The sequence below is a fragment of the Vipera ursinii genome, assembly GCF_947247035.1.
Source record: "Vipera ursinii genome assembly, chromosome: 2".
NCBI lineage: Eukaryota > Metazoa > Chordata > Lepidosauria > Squamata > Viperidae > Vipera > Vipera ursinii.
In genome coordinates, this window is record NC_139513.1 from 42,451,469 (window position 1) to 42,475,035 (window position 23,567).

The 23,567-nt window shown below is 36.2% G+C and overlaps 1 protein-coding gene across 6 annotated transcripts in view; it reads left to right on the forward strand.

Moving 5' to 3' along the window:
• The window catches only part of CHL1 (cell adhesion molecule L1 like), a 239,844-nt gene extending 216,549 nt beyond the window's left edge, over positions 1-23,295 (forward strand). For 5 of the 6 annotated variants that reach the window (XM_083354273.1, XM_083354272.1, XM_083354275.1 and 2 more), the window contains 6 exons: positions 3,993-4,115; positions 5,808-5,987; positions 13,038-13,196; positions 14,639-14,770; positions 17,641-17,713; positions 19,952-23,295. In XM_083354273.1, coding sequence (XP_083210399.1) covers positions 3,993-4,115; positions 5,808-5,987; positions 13,038-13,196; positions 14,639-14,770; positions 17,641-17,713; positions 19,952-20,168 — 884 coding nt within the window. In that variant the 3' untranslated portion in view covers positions 20,169-23,295. The remainder of the gene's footprint in view (positions 1-3,992; positions 4,116-5,807; positions 5,988-13,037; positions 13,197-14,638; positions 14,771-17,640; positions 17,714-19,951) is intronic. The other variant, XM_083354276.1, reaches the window with a different exon arrangement.
• The last annotated feature ends 272 nt before the right edge of the window (positions 23,296-23,567 follow it).

Here is a 23,567-nt window from a genome sequence, read left to right on the forward strand (position 1 = left end):
GCGGACAAAACTTTAACCTCCGTTTAAAAATCTTCTGTATGTTCCACCAGACTTTTATCCAAAAAGCCTTAACCTTTTTACAAGTCCACCATATATGAAAATATATTGCGTCTTCATCACCGCACCTCCAACATTTAGGCTAATAATTCAGATACATACTTAGCTTTTTAAGATCTAAATGCCATCTATAAAACATTTTGTAAAAATTCTCTCTCAGATTTCAAGCTTGTGTAAATTTTACATTCCTCACCCAAATCTTTTCCCACCTCCCACTGCTTGGCTGTAAGTACGTTGTGAAAGTTCCATAGACTTCTGCTGATCTTGTTCTTTTATCTTTTTTGATCGTTTTAAAGCAGCACGCGTCACCCTCTGTTCTCTGGGATCATCCAAAGAAGTTGTAACTTGATCTCCTCCAGCACCATTCTCCTCTGTCTGTCCATCTTCAGCCTCTTGATGTTCTCCTTCTCCAGATCCCTTTGCAGCTTCCAGAAGTGTTAATGGGGTTGCTTTTAAAACATTATTGTAAAAATCACGCGCTTGCATCACAGTAACCAGACGGTACCTTTTACCTTCATGCATCACCATCAACCCAGCTGGGATCTCCCATCTGAACCTTATATCTCGTTGCTTGAGCTCTTGCACAAGAAATGTAAAATCCTTCCTTCTCCTTAAAATCTTTGGAGGAATTTCTTTTAGAACCAGAACTTCTTGATCAGCAATCACAACTTTAGTATCATAGGCAGCTTGTATAACTTCATCTCTAATTTCCCTTTTTGCAAAATAAACCACCACATCTCTAGGCAACTTTCTCTGTCTAGCAATCCATGAGTTCACACGAAACACTTTATCCATGCCTCCTTTTATTTCAGATGCTGGCTGATTCAATACCACTTCGAGAGCCTCAGAAACCAGCTGCTTTAGATCTTCCTTAATATTCTCCTTTAAACCTCTGATTCTAATGGCAAACTGCATCTGGAAATATTGAGCAAGACTCAATTCTCTATCCATTTTGTCTCTTAAATGTTCATTCTCCAATACTTTTGCTTCTAATATGGCATTCTTTTGAGTCAAATCTTCCACTTTTTCCTCCAAATCTTCCACACATTCAGCCACTTTATACACTGAAGACAAAATGTCTACCTTCATCACACTGAACTTCTGTTCCATCCTCTCCTCCATTCTCTCCTCCAACTTCTCCAATTTCTCCTCCATCTGTGCAAATTTATCACCCATTGATTCCAAAATTACCTGGGTATGTTTTTCAAGAGCATCTTGTAAATCCTTCGATGTCAATACATCAGGAGGATGCAATGCCTGCAATGATGATTGTTGCACCGGAGAAGTTCCAGCACTCCGAAGAGTTTTAGGGGGAGGTTTAGCCGCCATCTTTTACTTTCAATTGTGACGCACTTTCACTTTAAGTTTAAAAAGTCCATCAAGCTCGAGAGTAAAATAAAATAATCCTCTTCACCTTTTCCTCTTGTACCGCTCTGCCTGCTCTTTTTATTCCATAGTCCTTCCTTCAGGCAGGGGTGGTCGCAGACGCCTGGCTCTGCTCCAAGAAATCAGGAGCAGAGGCGCTGGCCAGCTGGGAGCGACCCAGGCTACGGGGGAGTTCGATCCTTCAGCCGCCCAAGCTACAAGCTCAGGCGGCCCTGGAGAACTCGACCCCTACCTGGGGCCTCACCCCCTCCTCTTCTCCCGAGGAGGGGGCTTCAAATTCGCCCGAACAGCTGATCGGCGCTGTTTCGGGCAAAAATCACTGAGCTGAGCCGCGGGCAGCCCGGGAAGGCTGTCTCCGGCGCCGCGCAGCCACCGGAAGTCAAGAATAGCTAACTTTTGTAACTGCATTTTTCCCTTTGCAACTGACCTGGTTGTGTGTCACTGTCTCCTTATCTGGGCATTCTCAGTTGGAGATATCAAATTAATATATGACTTTTAAAAGGGAGTTTTTATTGTTGGTCACTGCAATTATATATTCATTATACATACTAGAGTTATTATTGTGCTTGATAAAAGTGTATTGTTTATTATTCTTCCTTGGAATTTTCTAAGAACCTAATGGATTCATATCAATTAGAAACTAAACATTAAGAAAACCAAGATCATGGCATCCGGCCCTCTCAATTCCTGGCAAATAGATGGGGAAGAAATGGAGGTAGTGACAGATTTTATTTTCCTGGGCTCCAAGATTACCGCAGACGGGGATTGCAGCCAAGAAATTAAAAGAAGCTTGCTCCTGGGTAGGAAAGCCATGGCAAATCTAGACAGCACACTAAAAAGCAGAGATATCACCCTGCCAACAAAAGTGTGTATAGTCAAGGCTATGGTCTTCCCAGTTGCGATGTATGGCTGTGAAAGTTGTACCACAAGAAAGGCTGAGCGCCAAAGAATTGAAGCCTTTGAACTATGGTGCTGGAGAAGACTCCTGCAAGTCCCTTGGACTGCAAGGCGATCAAACCGGTCAGTCCTAGATGAGATCAACCCTGACTGCTCTTTAGAAGGCCAGATCCTGAAGTTGAAACTCAAATACTTTGAGAAAGAAGGACTCACTGGAGAAGAGCCTAATGCTGGGAAAAGTTGAGGGCAATAGAAGAAGGGGACGACAGAGAATGAGGTGGCTGGATGGAGTCACTGAAGCAGTAGGTGTGAGCCTAAATGGACTCCAGAAGATGGTAGAGGACAGGAAGGCCTGGAGGAACGTTGTCCATGGGGTTGTGATGGGTCGGACATGACTTCACAACTAACAACAACAACATCATTTAGAAATTGTATAAGATCTCTAATGAGTTACAAAAACTGTCAATAGAGTCACATGTTCATTGTTATGAAGGAAGGCCCCCCTCCCCAGATTAAAATATTCTTTATTTTTAATGTTAAAAAAGAGGCGGGATAGAATATTTCTCCTAAAAGACAAATGGAGAAATAATCTTAACAATGGCAGAAAGCAGCCCTACTCTTCTTGCTATAAGAAAAAATTCTCAAGCAAAAAGGCCAGTTATTAGAAGATTTTGAATGGATATTCAGAAAGACTGAGCCAATCTATTCATAAACAAAACACCTTCAGGCCTCACAGCTGATGGGATTAAGAATTTACATTTCCCCCACCCAAGTTCTAAGGACAGGACATAACCTTTAGAACATAATAGGATTAACGCACCACCATTGACACAAGTCTCACTACATTGCACAAGCCCCTGGAGCATCTCAGTCAGAAGGTATAAAAACCCACCCACTCTCAACTCTTTTGTCAGCTGTCCCAGAACTGCATGTCATTGCTGGTTCTGCTCATCAATATACAATAACCTTCTTTCCTAAGCAGCCTCCATTTTATTTCCAGCATCTTACTCTCAGCTTGGAACTGGAACAGATTTTTCTTTCAAGAGTTAGAAGTAAGGAGGTACTACTAAAAGCATATGCCATGATTTTTTGCAATTTTTAAAATATCTTTAATACAGCACACATTCCTTCTCAAGTGCAGATTCAAGAGCCCACAAACCCATGCTGACTAATGGCCGGAGATAGGAAGAATGACTAACTTGATTTCAAATAGAAGAAGAATTGGGGAAAGAGAAAGTACAAATCTCTCATGTTTTCTCCATTTCTTAGATTTCCCCAAAACTATATACATTCTATAAAAATGGTGAATGAAATCATCTGATAAAATAGTATTTATCTTTCCAAAGCTGAATACTTAGCTAACTTTCAAACAGAGGGTTGTATATCCAAAATGTTCCAAGGTAGTTCAATTCGAATTTTAAGAACCTGAAAAACTTCATGTTCATTTTACTTAACCAATAAGATTTTGAAAAGTTGCCTGCATTTTCAACCAAATGTAGAGATGAAATGAGTGACTAATATTTACTTGCTTTGTTTTTTATATTATCTTATTTTATTCTATATCTAAATACATTTCCTATATGGATAAATTTTATAAGAACAAATGAATAAAAGTGTATTCATGATCAATTTTTTACATATATATTTTACAGTCCCAGAAAAACCACACTTTCTAAAAATACTAAATTTTGATAAAGACTCAGTAACATTGTCATGGGGACCACCGAAGAAACCTAATGGATTCATTACTGGATACACATTGCAATACCAAATGAGTAAGTATACAAATATTCTACTTTTGGTTTAGGATTTAAAAAAAACACATTTATTTAAGGCAGATCATTCTTAACTGAGAGAGACGTGGTGGCTCAGTGGGTTAGGACACAGAGCTTGTCGAACACAAGGTCAGCAGTTTGACGGGTCGAATCCAGAGTGCCGCATAGCAGAGTGAGCGCCTGTTACTCGTCCCAGCTTCTGCCAACCTAGCAGTTCGAAAGCACGTAAAAATGCTAGTAGAAAAATAGGGACCACTACGGTGGGAAGGTAACAGCGTTCCGTGTGCCTTTGGCGTCTAATCATGCCGGCCACATGACCACGGAGACGTCTTCGGATAAGCACTGTCTCTTCGGCTTTGAAACGGAGATGAGCACTGCCCCCTAGAGTTAGAAACGACTAGCACGCATGTGCGGGGGAACCTTTACCTTTACGTATTCTTAGCTGATGTTGAAATATGAGGGAAATTGTTTCCTTGATTATTTTTTCAACAGGAAAACCCTTTCTTAGCTATTTTTCTTTTTTAAAAAAATACAGAACCCTATATTTTAAATTTTAATTGGGTCACAGCAGAGTCACAGCAGAGACATTAAGGGGTCCTAACATTCCTGCTATAAATCTTTATTAAAGATTAGCAGACTGACTGAAGTCATGAGTTGAAAATATATATTTTAGCCTCATATAGCTAGGTAGATTTTTACCTTCTTTTGTACTCGATTAAAATTATCTTACTGTATCATCTTTATAGGGTTAATTTTATTAGTCACAAAGAATTTGTCTTTTTCTTCCAAATCCACAATTGACTAATAACAAAGGAAGATGCAAGCAGATAGTTAAAAGTGTGAATTGAGGGAAGAATGATAGAATATAGGGTTGTGTACTAACTATGCTTAGTGTAAACCATATTGTAAAGCAAGTGTTGCAGTACCTTCCAAGAGTTCCCAAAATTACATAATCTCACTAATAATGCTAGAACATAGAGTGACAAATCAAATTAATCTATTTTAATGGAATATAGTTTTACCTCCATGACTGAAAAAATCCATAGATATGCAAATCAGGCAAACATATATTTGATGTGTTTTCCTTTTGTATTTGGTGCTGGAAATCTATTGAATATAAATTAAAATACAAACAAACTGTGGAGGAACTGTATAGATCATGGTCTTGGATTCTGATTACCTATTATTTTAGGCAAGCATTCCAAGTTCAGTTGTAGAATTGGTTGCTATGAGATGACCAGTAAATAAATAAATAAATAAATAAATAAATAAATAAATAAATAAATAAATAAATAAATAAATAAAAAATAAAATGTTCAAAGATCTGTATCATGATTTTTAATATTTTTACATGTAAATTTTACTTACACTAAGATTTAAGTTCCGCTTACAGCAAAATATTCACTAGCTATTTTGTTTCATAGTAATTAAACTATATAACACAATGCGTTATACACGCACACACATCATATATATATATATATATATATATATATATATATATATATATATATATATATCACATTACATTACATTATATGATGTGTTGTATTAATTATAACAATTAAAATGTTTTAGGTTGTACATTGGTGAAATATAAAGTTGGCATACGAGGTACATTTTTAACAAATAAACTGATTTCTAATGTTGATGTTTGACTAAACAGTATCTGCTCATTCTTATGTTTTTCAGTTAATGAGACTGACAACATTGGGCCTTTGCATGAAATCAGTATTACCAATTCATCCTCATTAAGCTTCCGATTGTCTAACTTAAGCCTCAGCACAAAATATAAGTTCTATGCAAGGGCCTGTACAGTGCAAGGATGTGGAAAACCTATCACAGAGGAAGGAATAACAGTAAACCAAGGCAGTAAGTTAAAAGCAGGGTTCAATGTCTACAAATCTAATCTTAATCGTAACATCTGGGTATTGAACCAAAGGGAAAATTAATCAGGAGGAAAGGGAACAGTGCTTATCATTAAGTCTGGTACTTAAGGCCTCAGAAGGTTGAATATCATTATCTACTAAAACTATTCCTCATCAACCATTTTATCATTTTCTTTTCTCCAAATATACTGTATATTTGCAAAATGGCTTCCTATGATAATGTTGTGAACACATGGATTTATTTTGACTTGCACACTTGTTAATGTAAGTAGTTCAATACCACGAATATTAGGCTGTGCAAAGCTTAAAAGCCATGTTTCAACAAAATCACGAAACACTCCTCAAAGATCCTTCATGCAGTAATGATCTTGTCACTTACATAAGATCCCAGAGAAGCATCCCGTTGTTTCACTATAACTGTGGCATCCTACTACTAAGGTCCAGGTAAGCACCTATATTGCTTCACTGCTTTCTGTTTCAGAGCTACTCTTATATTTTCTGCTCCATGTTAAAGGAGAAGGCTGACAATAGTCTTTTTCAGCAAATACTACAGGAAAGGTCTGAAAGAGCTTTCTCTTGAAGAATTAGCCACAGAGCTTCCAAGGTTGAGAAGTTCTGGTCGGACTTGAATTTTCTGGAAACTGCAGAAAATTTCATACCAAGGATTTTCCAGAATGGGTGGCTCCAGTACAGACTGCAGGAAGTCCCATGGTACACGCTGAAGTTGGCCCACTCAAAATTCCCCCAGCACTCATGGGAATCTTTCAGTCGATCCCTTCAAAAGTGGGTTACAAGATGTCCTCTGTGGTCCTCTGTCAACCACTTGAGAACAGTCAATGGCACAGAGAAGCTCTTTTGGTGACCCTCGGTTATGCCAAATGTTTGCTAGGTGATGAGCAATTGAGGGAAACTAGCAGCATCATGGCACTTTCTTTCTTCCAACCATAGATAGCAGAAAAGAAAATCCAGTAGTGTGGAAAAGCTCCTTTGATTCAGGAAGTTTGATTCAGGAAATTAGATTAGGTCATCTCCTTAATTCAGATTACTTCTTTAAGCAAATCTCTGTAACTTTATGCAATCTTACTGAGCCAAAGAATCTTGGTTATAAAGGAGAAAAAGATACCACATAGGTTTGTTGTTGTAATAATCAAAAATATAATTATATTTAATTTGACAATATTTGCTGCAACAGAGCATCACTTTTAATATACAAATGGAAGCCCATATTTAATTGCAACTCTTTAAACTATAACATTCAGGGATTCACTAGATGAATCATTTAATTTCCAATTAAAGCCCCATTAGCACAATTACATCCATCATTCAGCTGAAATACAATCATATGGATGACTTACAACTCTGTCTCTATAGCTGTAGAACCAACTAGATATTAATTGGTAAAATTAAGTGAGATTGGCACACCAATTTGCCAGACAGAATGAGCTAAATAGAAAATGCCCAAGCTCATCAGTGTGAATAACATACAATAACAGTGTTGAAAGGGAACAGTCAAATATTTTCTTACACTTAATAGGTTATCTTATTAGAATGGGGTTATCTTATTAGAATTCCATTTAAATCAGAAACTGGGAGTGTGGAAGACCCACCAACATTGCTTTAGAGAAGGAAGAATGCCTCTGAAGTTCTGTTGAAAAACACTCCTCCCCCCCCCCCCGTGGAAGATGCAGTTGAATCTTTCAAGCAGAAACAGAATATCAATATTAACACATCATAACAATGGTTGCTTTTTGGTTTGGCTGATTTCACTGGACTATGATTTGTTTAACAGGGGCCCCTGTTAAATTTCACAGTAATTGTCACACTCTACTTTGACTTGGTCAGGCCCTATTTGAAATACTGTGTCCAATTATTTACACCACAGCTTTAACAGGCTATTGGCAATGCAGAACAAATTCAGAGTGGGTTACATAAGAGGACTGAAAACCAAGTCATGTGAGGGATGATTAAGGGTACTGAATTTATTTAGCCCTCCAAAGAGAAAATTAAGAGGAAGTGCAATATCTGTCTTCAGACATTTGAGCCAGCAGTTGGTAAGCTCTGTTGGAGAAGTGACTTTGTTTATAAGACCTACTCTTTAACTGAGCATGATGGGTATATATTGTTGTGATATTTTTAAACTCTGTACACCATCCAGAGTCATTGCTGTGAAATGGGTTCAAATATCAGATCGATGGATGGATGGATAGTAGATAGTATATAGATTATAGATTTCCATTTGTTGTATTAAGTTGTTACTCAAAACATTTTGTAATAAAGATGAATCTTAACTGATGTACCTTGGGGAAATAGTAAAATTGTTCATTGTTGGGTTACTTTGTCTCCAAAGTATCATTCATATTTGTAAGGCTCCAAACTCAAGAGAAATCTGGAGTTACAATTTGGTATTTAATGCTTATATTAGTTCTTTGATATAAAAGAAAAATGAAAAAAAAGCTGATAGCCTGTTGATTTTATTCTTAGTTCTTACTTTCTGGATATTAAAAATAAAAATTAACCCAACTGCTTGTGGATTTCTTAAGCTAATAAAGGTACTTTAATATGTTCCCTAAAATATTTTGCTACTAATGTATTATGTATCTTCCTTTACTTCTTAAAGTTCTTCATTTTTATCTTTTCAAACTATTCTTGCATACTGTAATGTATACATAGACACATTATTTATCTTCTCCAGGTACGAAATATAACTCTAGAATGAAGTCCCAAACTATCCTTAGTGGATTTATACATTAATCAAATCTTTGCAGAGATCTTACAGAGGGAAATATGTCTGAATATTAATGTGAATTTTCTATAAAAAACCAAAACTTGTATCAAAATCTCCTATCCAGCAGTTAATATTAATTGGATATCTGTGGTGCACCAGACTCATTTCTATTTTATTAAGTCTTTAAACAGCTTTATGATATCCTTTTATTTTCTTTTTGTTTGACTTCATTATGACTTTAGTAAAAATGAGCCAGGGAACGCTTTTTTGGAGACATTTTGAATCAAGCACTTCACTGAACTGATGGATGATAGATGGATAGTTGGGTGGATGGATGGATGGATGGATGGATGGATAGATAGATAGATAGATAGATAGATAGATAGATAGATAGATAGATAGATAGATAGATTCTCCTCCAAACCTGCAAAAAAGGTTTGCTGGAGTATGACAGCATAAATATTAAGATGAAAGCAACAAGATTATGCAAAGGGAGGCATGCACATACACAAACACATCCCAAGGCATCTCAATATTTGTTTCTTGAAAATTCAACATCAGCAAGACAAAAAAACATGTACAAAATGTGCATGCCTTACTAAAGCTCAGTAAACGATCCATAAACAAAATACTTTTTGCAAACTATAAGAGCATACAGATAATAGTTTGCAACATCACGCCAATAGTCTTTAGATTTTCATACATTAGTTAAACAATTTTTAGATTTGTAGATCTTTAGCAAAGCTTTTTAAAAAGAAAAAAAGAAAAAAAATAGCAATAACTGATAGGTATGCAGATGTGACATATCTTCTACAGGTAGTCCTTGAACTGCATTCATTCAGCAAATTACAACAATGCTGAACAAATGCCCTTGGAGAGCCAGGCATCCTAGCACCCCATGATCATGTGATCATCATCTGGATGTTTGGAACCAGTTCACATTTAAAAACCAGTTGCAGTGATCTGAGGCCATGTGATCTCCATTTGCAACCTTCCCTCCTGGCTTCCCAGAAAGTCTATTGGGAAGCCAGCAAGGAAGGTCACAAGTCACTGGGGTATGTCCTTCTGTGTTTGTGCCATACCAGTCACTCAAATCCTGACCATCACTGGGACTCAGTCACACCCTTGCACCTCTCCCTAATCTACACTGCACCTTCATGAAGTGTTATTGCAACCTTATGCACCCTCTCTGACCATCCCTTGTACCCTCATGCAACTCCAGGACCTACTGGGCACCCCCTCACCCACTTAGCAGCAACAACTCATCCCCAACTGCCATCATCGTTAAAGACTAGCTGTGTCTCATTGCTCTTCCCAGTTTCCTTCATCTCAACATCAACCCATCAACATCAGTAGAATCTCTGCTATAATGGCTAAGCTAGAAAAGATCTCAAAAGATTAAAAGTAACTCAATCATAAAAAGACCACAATTGCTCAATCTTAGTGCTTAGGCCAGTAAGAAAAATTTGAAATAGCAATCTTCTAAATATGTAGCTTTTATTTTAAGACTGAAACAAAATAGTCCATTTTGCCTTGACCGTGATACTACAATATCTTGAATTACAGAAAAGAGTCAAAATGTTTCAAGGTCACAGTCGAATAAATGTCGACTGGTGGCCCCCAGGGGGAGGGCCTTCTCTGTGGGTGCTCCGGCGTTATGGAACCAACTGCCGGTAGAGCTCCGGATGGCATCAGACCTCCGATCCTTCCGTCACGGGTTGAAGACCCATTTATTTGAACTAGCGGGTCTGGCCTGATGGGGGTACATGGGTTTTTTATATAGGCTTGTTTTATTATTGGTTTTAACTTGGGCATTGATTTAATTGTTTTTTAATGTTTGTATTGTTGTTTATATTTATGCCCTGTGAACCGCCCTGAGTCCCCTTGGGAGAAGGGCGGTATATAAATCTCAATAAATTAAATTAAATTAAATTAAATCTGTAAGGAATGCTATCACAGAAACATTATTATTGGCAATGTCTGTTGAAATTTGATGTCTAAAGCAATTGATGGAGCATGCTTAATTTCCAGTTACTTCAGCAGCTGAAATATACCTGACAAAGTGGTTTCAGAATTGGAGGGAGTCTCCTGTTACTTTCAGTTTGTAATCCTGTGTATCTGACAGCTTTAAATAGTTTGGATTATTTGAAATGACAGAAATTGACATAATACATTTTCCCCTTGTTACCTTTCAGAAAACATTTACATTAAGTGTACTACTTTGTGCATTTAGGGGGAAAAATAACTTGTAATGTTTGATTAGAAAATGTAGTTTCGGCTTCATGGAATTAATTTAGCAATATCATTTCTGCAAGATGGTTTTAATTATGTTAAACCCTTCTCATCAAATGTTGGTTTAATGCACCAATCGACATACAGTATTCCTTTAATTCTCTCTGGCACTATTATAACTAAAGTACAGGCTGTAATTGATAAATAATTGTTTTGGAAAACCTTGTAATATTCTGCTGTTTTGTCTGTATCCAACCATTTTTTAATCTTTTCTCTTTTTTCCCTTTCAGTTATCTTCTGAGTGTTAATCTCTTGAAGCTACTATTTGCTTGCTTGCTTATTCCAGAACTAATAATCATTGCTTCTGCATCGCACATGCAAATTATCTAAGAGTTTGCAAGCTCCACTATATCTGTGAACTAATAACTATCTGTTCTAATAGATACATTGTACTTCAGGTTGTAATATTAGATAGACTGAGCAAATAAAGCAAAATAAATAATTCCTTAAAAAAGGAATTATTCCTTAAAATATTTAAGAAATCTTATTTAATGAAGATTAAAGAGTTAAATAATATGCAGGTTTCCTTTCTAGGATGTAAATATTCATCTTTTTTTGTTTCCTCTTAAAAAATTATACAGTACTGTCCCAACATAATATAAAATAGATTAAAAGCATCAAAAGAATAAAATTACATCCTCACTTTTCATTTGATTCATGAAACAGAATTAAAATAATTAATTAGTGAGGTAACCACTACTCTGTTAGAGCAGAAACCAGAAAGTGCCTTATGATACTTTAAAAATTAACAAACGTATTATGACATAAATCCAGGATTCCCAGTGCTTCTTGGATTGATGACTGTGTTCCACCTTTGAATGGTGTATCGGAATCAGACAGCAGGAGATATAACCAAGGGGAAAAAAAATAGGCAAGGTTAAGAGAGGAACTGAATTTGATTTAATTTACATTGCATTGGAATCTAATTTGTATTAAATCAATCTAAATAAAATAATTGATCATGCATTTTCCTTTTCCTCCATATTAATGAGAAAATCTGATGGCAACTTTTTGAAGGGCTCTTGGTCATGCCCAAGCTGAAATGTAGTACTGAAACTTCAGTTATCAGGTACTCCAATAAAGGAGAATATTTGACATGAGGGTTGACATGAGGGCCCTTGGTGCTCTCTTAGCTTGCGTGGTTTTTTTTGGAGATGTTTCATTACTCAGACTAGGTAGCATCAAGCATTGATGATGTTACCCAGTTTGGGTAATGAACCATCTGCAAGCTCAGAGAGCACCAAGGACCTCTCAGTTATGTACTCTGCTATAAAACCTCACCTTAAGAACCCCACAAGACACTTGCTTCTTTTCAATGATAATTTTATTAGAGGGATTTCTGACTCATTATTTGGATACTTGTATTAATAGAGAATTTTAGTTTAGTTTACTAAGATGAATCAAACCTTATAACGTTTAAAATTTCATTTTAATTAGTTATTTTAATATTTCACTGAAGCACTATCATATAATTATGTTAATTTGACTTTAAAATATTTTATTATACTCAACTATAGATTGGATTTTGGTATAATTCTATATCAGCCATTTGATTTGTTTGCAACAAAGTTGAAACAATTTAGGTAGCTGACTTTTAAAGGGGAAAAAATTCATATTTTAGCATTTATTTAGCTAGAATATAAGTTTAGCTGTTTTATTGAAATTCTGTGCAACATTAATTTTCCCATTTATTTATATAAACATAATTTATTTGGATATTTAAATATGTTCAATAAATCAATGAATATTATTAGAATAAGGTATTTTTCTTGAATTCTTAGAAACTAGGCTAAATGACTAGCTTCTATTAAAATAAATACAATTTAGAACATACACTACATGAATAGTAATGTGTTATATGTGATCATTACCCTAAATGATCCCTTGTAATAATTGCAAAATTCTCTAAGGATAAATGCTTCACCTTTTAATATTAACTGGTACTGACTCTGTAATTTTATATCCTGAGGCCCTCACCCAATTGACCTATTTGACTTGACTCTGTGCATTCCATAGGTAAAGCTGTCGGGAAGATTACTGAAGTTAAGCCCAGCCCAAAGAGTCAGCCTGTTGAGGCACTTGATCCTGGAACTGCAAACACAATACGACTAATGACTAAGAATTGGGTTGATAATAATAGCATTTCTGCAGATGTAATTGAGACCAGGGGGAGAGGTGAGAAATTCTTAAGGCCTCTAAAATGACCGTGATTCTCACAAAAACAAAACTTTAGCAACTGCATGTTAGTATTATATTCTGTATAATTGTAACATGAAGCAGTTATATATTCAGAACTCAGTGCGTCTATTATAATTGGATTTTTATGGTTGATTTCAACAAAAGAAAAAGTAGTTTCCCAGTTCATAATCCTCAAACACCATAATTTCCAGAAGTATTGCTGGGGCCAAATCTGGTACAGTAAATGTAGACTTCTCTTAATATTTTGAATGTTAAACTGAGAATTGCAAATTATCTTTGAAATAAATGTTAGCATGGATGTAATCAGTCCAATTCCACCACAAGTTTTTCTGGTTTACCTTTAGTAGCAAGTTTCCATTAATAATTCCAAATCTATGTATGAAGAAAAAATAAAGAGTACCATAGTTAGGACTACCATGCCTGGACTGCAAAATGTAACAAAACCACTGGATGGCAGCAAAGAGTTAATTTTCTGTATAATTTTCTGCAATCTGAAGTCTTATTTAGATTTTTGCAATTCAGGTGTGATAACTCTTAGATAAATTGGCATAAAGTTGTTCCAGCATTTTACTGTGGGACACAGAAAACCTCTGTGCAAATACTGTTTGCTTACGGATTTTGTAGAAGATTAAAATAATACAAGGAGGGAAAAATATTTTTCCCCAATACAATTCTGGAATGAAAGATAGATATCAGATAATATGTCAGATTTCTTCTCCAAAGAGGCAGCTGAGGTCAGACATATTGAAAGCCTAGGTGTCAAGCATTATCCTGAATCAGTGGAAGATGCAGCTCACAAATCTGCCCTTTTTTCTTTGTGCTTGACTAGTTATTTATATCCCAGACACATCCCTTCTATTTCTGGGATTATGCTGCTGATATCCCATTAGGACACATTAGAATTGCTCTTCAAAATTCCCCACTCCCTCTGCATTGGTAGCTCCTGTTAAGGGATTGCCTTTATTGCATACTTTCCTGCAGTACTGGAGCCTGGTACTGAGATATCTCTTCATTTTTGCTCTATAATCTAGATTTAAAATTCAGCTTCCAAGGCAAAATACAAAAGGCCAGTTTGTATTACTTAGATATTCATTACCTTGCCAGTCCTTTCCTTCTTGCATTTTATATGCAGTAGGCTATGCATTTGCCTCTATTCTGCACACTTTTTTAACCCTCTCTTTCTTACTTTTGCATGACAAGCTGGTTTAAGTACTGTATTTCTGCTTGCTTAATTAAAATTTGCAATGAAATGTTTCAAATCTTAATAATGTGTCTTGCAGACTTGATTTTAATATAAACATTTTATCCCTCTCCCCCAGTGCAGACTGCTAGCCCCAATAATCAGTTCTAAAATGTTCTGTAAAATACAAAATAAAAAAATCTTATACCTCCATATGTATTTTTTTTTCCATTCAAAGCTTACACTGGAATTTATAAACGAATCTCTACACAAGGTTGGTTTATAGGACTGATGGGTGCCGTCGCTTTGCTTACCTTACTGTTTCTTACTATCTGCTTTGTTAAAAGGAACAAAGGAGGAAAATATTCAGGTGAGGAAAAATGTGTTCTCCAAATTGAATATACCTTTATAAGATGTACAAGCCTTTTCCCAGGTTATCACAAAATTAGAGTTTTAAGTCTTCTTGGGGGTGAGAAAGTTACATAAACCCAATGATCCATAGCAACAAATGGTGCTCCACATGAAATAAAAAGCTGATAACAGATTGTTGGGAGTTTCTGGAAGTTACCTGTTGCTATCCCTTAGGAAGATAAAAAGCTTCTTTGCATGGGTAAAATGCAGTGAGATTGCATGGAAACGACAAGACTGCCCATTCCATTTTAAGTTAGAATTGGCTGAAAGAAAATAGGATCGTTTTTAAAATAGAGCCATACTTGGGAAAAACATTGGAAAGTCTCCAGAAACACATGCACAACTCAGAAATTTCTCTTCGATAATGTCAGCTAATCGCCCTAATAGCCAGGGCATCTTTGAGAATAGCATTATCTAAATGAACAAAAATATACACTGCATAGTCAGAACTTCTATCTTTTGAAAAATAAAGATCCAGTCAAGTAAGTTGTTACTTTCTCTACCATTTAAAATCTAGGTTACATTTGTCTGTCTGTCTGTCTGTCTGTCTGTCTGTCTGTCTGTCTGTCTGTCTGTCTCTGTCTGTCTGTCTGTCTGTCTGTCTGTCTGTCTGTCTGTCTATCTATCTATCTATCTATCTATCTATCTATCTATCTATCTATCTATCTATCTATCTATCTTATAGAATTGTAGGGCTGGAAGGGACCTTGAAGGTTTTCTAGTCTAACCCCCTGGCTAAGACAAGAGACTGTATTCCATCCTCTATAAATCAATATGTTTTGGGTTTGTTTGTTTGTTTGTTTGTTTGCAAATCTACAGGTTGTGTGTGCCTTCTTCAATCTCAGGTCCTCTACCAGAGGCCTTCCCATTTGTAATAGTATTTGATTGATAATGGTATGGATTTCTAGCAGTTCTCAGCCATCTTATTTTGCAATTTTTCAATGTTCTATCAATTATATCATGGCTCAAGAGAATTACTCCTTCCCCAGGCTCACTGATTGCATGATTACTGGTTTCAAGGCCAAAACTGTGGTCCCTAAAGCCTCCAAAGGTGGAGCCGAGGCAATGTTAGAGAAGAAGAGCCAAAGACCCAAAGAGCATTAAGCCATTCCAATAGAAAGATTTTTTTAAAAAACACATACTTCATCCTGAGTTTTGGCTTTCTATAGGATTCCAGCTTTTATTTCACTGAACTTTATTTGTTAATTAAAACTTACAAGGAAAAGTTGAAAGAGCTGAAAATAGTTTCAAGTAGGTATAAAGTAGTTCGAGAGAGAGTGAGAGGGTTTCTCCATTGAATCAGAATTAAGTGGAAGTTCTAAATTGCTGCTGTTTTTAATTCTTTTTTTTTTAAAAAAACCCTTATATATGGAAGTTTATGTTTATTAAACATTTCTTTAAACACGTACTGTATTATTCTGAGGATCTTGTAGAGAATACCTTTAAAAGTAGCTCATTAATATCTGAAGCAAAGAGAATCTGGAAAAGTTTCCCCAAAGAGAAGCCTTGACACAATAGTGGAAGGATAAGACACTCACCATAGAATTTTAATTTTAGGCCAAAAATTAAAAATGCTGCTCCTTCAATACAGGACTGTGCCTAAGAGCTCATTGTATGCATTGCTACAGATAACGCAGTTGTAATATAAAACAGCAAATAATGTTGGCTAATTTGCTCCCAAAACCTATGTAATTGAGGAAACGGATTACACATCCCAGTGATCTAGCTTCATCTAAGCTAAATTAATCAACTGCAATTCAATTAGAGGTATTAACAACATGATACTTCTGTGAATAATTCAGGCAACAAAGATGATAAGAAGCCTGGAGGCTCAAACATATGAAGAACGGTTGCAGGAACTTGGCATGGCTAGTCTAGTGAAGACTAGCATTTCAATATTTGAGGGGCTGTCACAGAGAGAAAGCACTTGAAGGCCAGACAAGAAACAATGGATGGAAACTGATCAAGGAGAGATTCAACCTAGAAATAAGAATATTTTTTTTAACAGTGAGAATAATTAGCCAATGGAACAGATTGCCTTCAGAAGTTGTGGATGCTCCATTACTGGAGGCTTTCAAGAAGATACTGGACAGCCTCTTATCAGAAATGGAATAGGGCAGGGGTAGGCAACCTTGGTTCTTTTATGACTTGTGGACTTCAACTCCCAGAATTCCTAAGTCAGCATGGCTGGTACAGGAATTCATAAAAGAGCCAAGGTTGCCTGGTATAGGGTCTCCTGCTTGACCAGGAGGTTGGACAGGTGACCTCCTACATCCCTTCCAACTCTGTTATTCTATTAGTACAAGAGCTTTAAAAATGGCTAACGTTGTTATCATCATTGTCATCATGTGTGGTTACAGAGCCAGGAGACCACAGTGCTTTTGCAGAATAGTAGTTTGGCTTGCCAAGGTACCTGCCCTGTTATAGGACATGCTTGCATGCTTCCCAAGGTGTGCCACAGGAGAGCAAGCTGGCTTTGCACCAGAGAGAAAGACGAGTGGCTCTTACTGCAGTGTCACCCAAGGACTCCTCCCTTCCTGGAGGTGCTCACAAATGGGAGAGTGCAATTAGGAAAGTTCAGAGCCATCAAAAATCTGAGCACCAATTTGTCTCCCCACCAAACCTAGCTATCTATTTGCATCGATCATGCTTTCAAACTCTTAGATGGACAGAAGCTGAGGCGAGGAACTTACCCTGCCACGCAATGCTTGATTTCAAACTGCTGGAGCTGAGACCATTTCCAGCATCATTAACATCAACTAGTTTTAAGTAGTTTCCTATTAAATGAAAGCAAATGCCTAATAAGAGACTTTTTTAATGTATGTGCAGTGAAAGAAAAAGAGGACCTGCATCCAGATCCTGAAGGCCAGTCCATAAAAGATGAAATCTTTGGTGAATATAGGTTAGTGAGACATATCCTTCTTTGCTATGTTTGGGGCAAATAATAATCTTGTAAGTTCTTCTAATAATATTGCAAGCAATGATACTTTCCGATTGCCAAATGAAAGGGGATGATATGAAACATTATACAGAACACTTTAGTGGAATGAATTCCATTTTTATTAGCTTCTTGTGGATGCTTTTGTAAACATTTTGGTAAAATGGGATAGTTATTTCATTAAACAGTCACCTTGCTCATTTAATCTGGAGTGTAATGGAGCTCACAAACTTGCAGGGATTATTTTTCTGAAAATGCAGAAATAATTTATATATATCTATATAATCAATGTACTCCAAATATGAAATGAATGAAATATTATTTGACTGGAAATATGTTATAAACAAAACAATTTCAAAATGTTTCACCGTATTTGTCAAACATTTTTCTGGGTCCTTAGTCAGTTTTAATAATATTATTTTTCCATTTGGGAGACGTTTGGATGTAGATAACAATAGCAATAGCATTTAAGATTTATATACTACTTCATAGTGCTTTACAGCCATCTCTAAGCAGTTTAGAGAGTCAGCATATTGTCCCCAACAATCTGGATTCTCATTTTACTAACCTTGGAAGGATAAAAGGTTGAGTCAACCTTGAACCAGTGAGGATCAAACTCCTGGCAGTGAGCTGAATTAGCCTGAAATACTGCATTCTAACCACTGCATAGCTCCATCGCTCCTACGATAGATATTTATCATTCCCTCCCCCCAAAAAAACACTAATAATCCATAAAGTGGTCTGAAATTACTTGTCTGAGGATCAAGGTTGGAATCATTTTTCAAAGTTTGGGATTGCTTCCTGGAAACTTTCATTCTCATTGCCACCTGTCAAAAAATCCTCTGAAAAGGGGAAAAAAGTCTAAATTATGTTTGAAAAAAACAGTTTTGTTTTGGGGATTTGATGTTTCAAGTTATTCCTATTTTTATACCCGTCCTTTCGTACAATGATGTGCATATTTTTCTGCATCCTTTCTCTAATATGTTCCACACAGAGAGAAGTGTGAATTAATTTATATCAGAGATTGAATTTGTAAGAGTACCCTGAAATCCAAATGGAATGAATTTTTCTCTCACTCCTGATCCCTACTAATCTGTTTGTAGAAGTTCCTCCAATAAATGAAATTAGCATAATGCAAGTTTTTGCTGTAACATTTGCCAGTACAGTATACTATACTTGCTTGCAATGGATGTCTTCGAGTATGGAAAATAATTACTAGCTCTTTGCCTTTAAGTCTGTAATTTACACCATGTAATTCATTTCAGAACTGAAGCAAATGAATGAAAATGTGTATTTTATATAAGAAAGATAAAAAAAAAACTTTTCCCCCACTGCTATTTCCACCCTAACCTAAAAGTAATATTAAACTGTTTATAGATGCATCCTCCATGGATTTATTCAATCCCTTTTTAGACCCATCCAGGATTTGGATGTAACCCATCTATATTTTAATCAGGCACTGTTTGAAAAAGTGCAATCTTTTTTCCAGTCAGCTTCATTGTGTGATTCCAGTCTCCCTGCTTTGAAACAGGGAGAAAAACATTCCCCATCATGCTGGCCTCAATTATGTGTATTCTCAGCTAACAAACATCAAAACACCACTCACCAGAAGTGTGAGTTTAATTACTCCCCTTGGCCCATAAAAAGGTCAGGTCTTCCAAGCTTTCCAAAAATAGAACAGACTTGACACAACCAAACCAAGTTACAGTCTAAACCCCTGAACTCCTATTATTGTATATGCGAAATGAGGGATTTGGTCCCAGTGTGCATGAGTTTATATGTATTTAATTGAACTGGATTTGCCATTGAGTACACCATTTGCCATCTTTAAAAATATTTTTCTGGAGTATTTTACTGCTACTTTGCTTTTCCCGCTTTCAACTTACTGGCAGCCTTATTGATCCTACTAGGGCATTTTGTTCCTGTCAGCATTGCTATCAGAAGCTCTAAAACGTCTGAGTCTCCCACTCCAAGGTGACAACTGACTTAGAATCAAATGTTTTGGAATATTATATATTTTCACTGTAGAGGTACCATCAGAAGTTCTAAAACCTCTGAGCCTCTCACTCCAAGGTGGTAATTGGCTTCGAATCAAATGCCATCCCTAAATAGAATTTCCAGTGTCTCTTTTCTTAATTTCCTCTGTATGATCGAATGTGCTCTTACGCTTCTCACAAGTGGGTGTTTTTTTTTCTGTTTTAGTGACAGTGATGAAAAGCCGCTCAAAGGAAGCTTGCGGTCTCTTAACATGGACATTAAAGGTGCAGAGAGTGCTGATAGCTTAGTGGATTATGGAGAGGGGGACCACAGGATGTTCAGTGAAGACGGTTCGTTTATTGGCGCTTACGCTGGAAGTAAAGAAAAAGCCTCAGTTGAAAGCATTGGGAGTTCCACAGCTACCTTTCCTCTCCATGCATAAAATACTAGCATGAATTATTCATTTCAGATCATCGTATTTATCTTTACTTCTCATCAAATCTTATACAAGGCAGAAATAGGCTGCAGAAAAGTTAAAAGACCTGGACGTGCAGCAGGTACAGAAACAGGCAGATGACTTAAAAAGCTGATTTTTGAAACTTACTCTTTTTTCCCAAGACACTGACATTTTCAGTTCATTTAAAAAAAAAAAGAACTCCGAACTAAAATTTCATCATACACATGTCATTTAGTCTGACCAAAACCAAACCTTCTTCAGTGTTATATATGTATTTTGGGGTCTAATTTCCTCTAGGTCTTTTACAACCCAGTTTTATGAACATCTCTAACTGGAACAGCGGTCAAGGAGTTGACATCAAATGAGTATCTGCTCCAAACCTACCTTTGATTTGGGTCTGGCTGGCTATAGAAAGGTATAACCAAATATTATGGAGAGAAGGTTATGCTGGCATGGATAACACTGTGCTGTCCAATGGTGCTGGAAAGCTTCAGAAGCTGAGTAGTTCCACACGTCTCTACAGTATCCTTTTTCTTGGTCGGTTTTGTGCTGCACAAGGATACAATGCTAAGCCTACACATCATGTCTGCCAATACACATTTTTGCTGGTGCGCTTAGTCGGCAACAATAGTACATTATCTTTCTGTTGGGAATAACAGATAGTGTGATATATTCTACTGCATGTACTACACTTTGTACACATGCTTGTTATGTTGTAACTAGTAGTAATGGGCCCTAGGTTAGAATTTCCACTTTTTACACATTTCTGCTTCTCTGTGTATGTTTCAAAAACCTCATTTCATAGTAATCCCATATATTTCGGTGTTACAGGGATCTCCAGGCAAAAAACTGTATAGCAGCAACAAAAAAATTACCTAGTAATAATACTGCAAAGGTGTGTCTTATTTTAAAAAGATATGGAAAAGGTGCTGGTGATAAGAGAATTTGTATTCTGTGTGACAGCAAGGTGTTCAAATAAATGGTAGCATGGTTAGATGATATTTTATGTTTTGCCCACTAGCTGGCACCCTTTCTTTATGCAAGCAAATTCAAAACTTTCTTTGGGTTATAGAAAGCATACGGTTCTTTCAAAGTTGTGGAGTTCTACTCAATCCAAGCAAGAAAAAAAAAAATCAGGAAAGAGCTGGCTTTTAAAGGAAATATGATTTTTCACTACTTCATATTTGAATGCCCACATATCTTTTCTGAATGCTTGTATATATTAAGTTTATACTGATACTTTCAGGGGAAGTCATGCTATTTTTTATTTTGTCAAGGTGCACTGGCAACATGTCATTATGAAACTCAGTAGCGGTTTCATTCTTCCCAGGAAGTTACACTTTTGTGGATACAATAAATTTTTCCAAGCAAAACATGTTCAGAAACATTTCAGTTGATAAAGAATTTCCTTCTGATCCATAAAACAAAATGTTCTAAAAATAACTATGAATATTGTGTCTCACTTGTTAAATCAAAGCAAATGTGGTTATTGAAAAGGTTTTCTATCAATGCTTTTCCAGTCCCTCCAGTCCTTTGAGTTTATTTTTTTTCTGGTATACATTACAGAAAGGAAGACATATTAATTATAACAATAAAGGTACTATTGGTATGAAAAACCATCTTGGAATAATATACTTCCCCATTTTGTTATAATAAGTTGTTGGTAGGCTTTTCCATGCCCATTTTGTTAATTTACAGACATACAGATTATCTATTATTTACATTATTCAATGTTCCTTTTTTCCCAACCCCAACCCAGATAACAAGGATGTAAATAACTAAGCACTATCTTCAACTTAGATCCATTCATTGTGGCTACGATTTCATATTTTGGAACTGTCAAACTGCATGTTATTTAAAAAGTAACCATTGTCTGTTCACCAGAGTCCTAATTATTTGTTGCATTTGGACCCAGCACTGTTTAAAAAGATAATTTCAGCTCTTAGTCCATACTAATGGCTGCTAGGCAAGATACTACTGCTCAAGTGGTTAGGTGCTAACACAGTTTTTTATAAACTGTATAAACTTTACACATATCTTTTTCCATTTAGGGCTTTGGTAGTAATAGGTATAAGTACTTCTTGGAGACAAAGCAGTCCTATTATCACCTTCAATCTTCCCAAACCCCACTAAAATTAGCCATTTTGCTTCCAAAGTTTAATGGCGTGGTTTCAGTCTTGGGGCAGGATTTCAAGAGGCCATGTGCAGACAACATTTTTCCTCAATATTCAACTCCAACTATATTTGAATTATGATTTCCCTACCTTTATTTTTAAATAGCTGTTAAATGAAAGACGAACTCTCCTTTGAGTTGAAGTTGGCACTGGAGATGGACAAACTCGGGCATCCTTCTTCAATATACTTACCCTGCTGTTTTTATACCTTCCTGGCATTTCCAAACAAAATGGTTAAAACAGCAATGGGTAGAGATGTCAGAGAAGAAGGATGACCTAGATAGAACATCTCATTTGAAGAGTACTTTTCCTCTACACCTTTTTTTGTTCTTTTGCGTGTAAGTGAACCAGAAGATACAGTGTCACAATTTGCAAGTAGGACAATCCTCCTTTAAAATAAGTCCTTGCTTTATGTGGAAATTTGTTGACAAAGTTGACCAGATTTTTATTCCTTAGAACCACAATTTTTCTCCATTTCTTTCATCTCATAATGAGAGTGTTCCTGGATGAATTGAGAATGAAGGAAGGAGAATGAAGAGTTCACAGTAGGTAGTCAACTAGTCATCAGGGAGAGATTTATGTTCCTGCTACCTCCATAGGCAATCCTTTTTTTAATCAATAGAATTTCTTTTAAATTGTGAGGAAGAATAAACATGACATTTTGTATCACCACAGAAGTATTGCAGTTACCTTGCATTTTTTCTGTTATGTGATAATGGGCTGTCTAATTCAGATGTAGATGAATATTCAATGTTTAATGTTTCATAGTCTGAGGAGATATTATAGTAGACTGTGAAAACCTACTAGTTAACCTTTAGCTTCAGAAGCAGTGCAAAGAATTTCTGAAGAAAAGTGTTTTCTTAAGAAACAATGTTGATTGATACACACACAAACACACACAAACACCTACACTAGGAACAAAGACCACAGAGGACGTTCCGATACTCAACACCTGAAAAATGGCAGTAAATATGAACCTATGAAAGAACTGCTTTCTGACGGATCTACAACATTCTCTTTTATTTCTCCCTAAATTTCTTCTACTATGTTAATTTCTTCTTCAGAGCATTGGATTCTTAAATAGATGATCCTGAGACATTAATGGTTTTATCCCAAAAGGGATATTATCTTTGAACTGATAGTTTTCAATATGAAATATCTGCATATTCCTGCAATTGATTACAGTATTTGTTGGAGAGAGAGGTGAAAA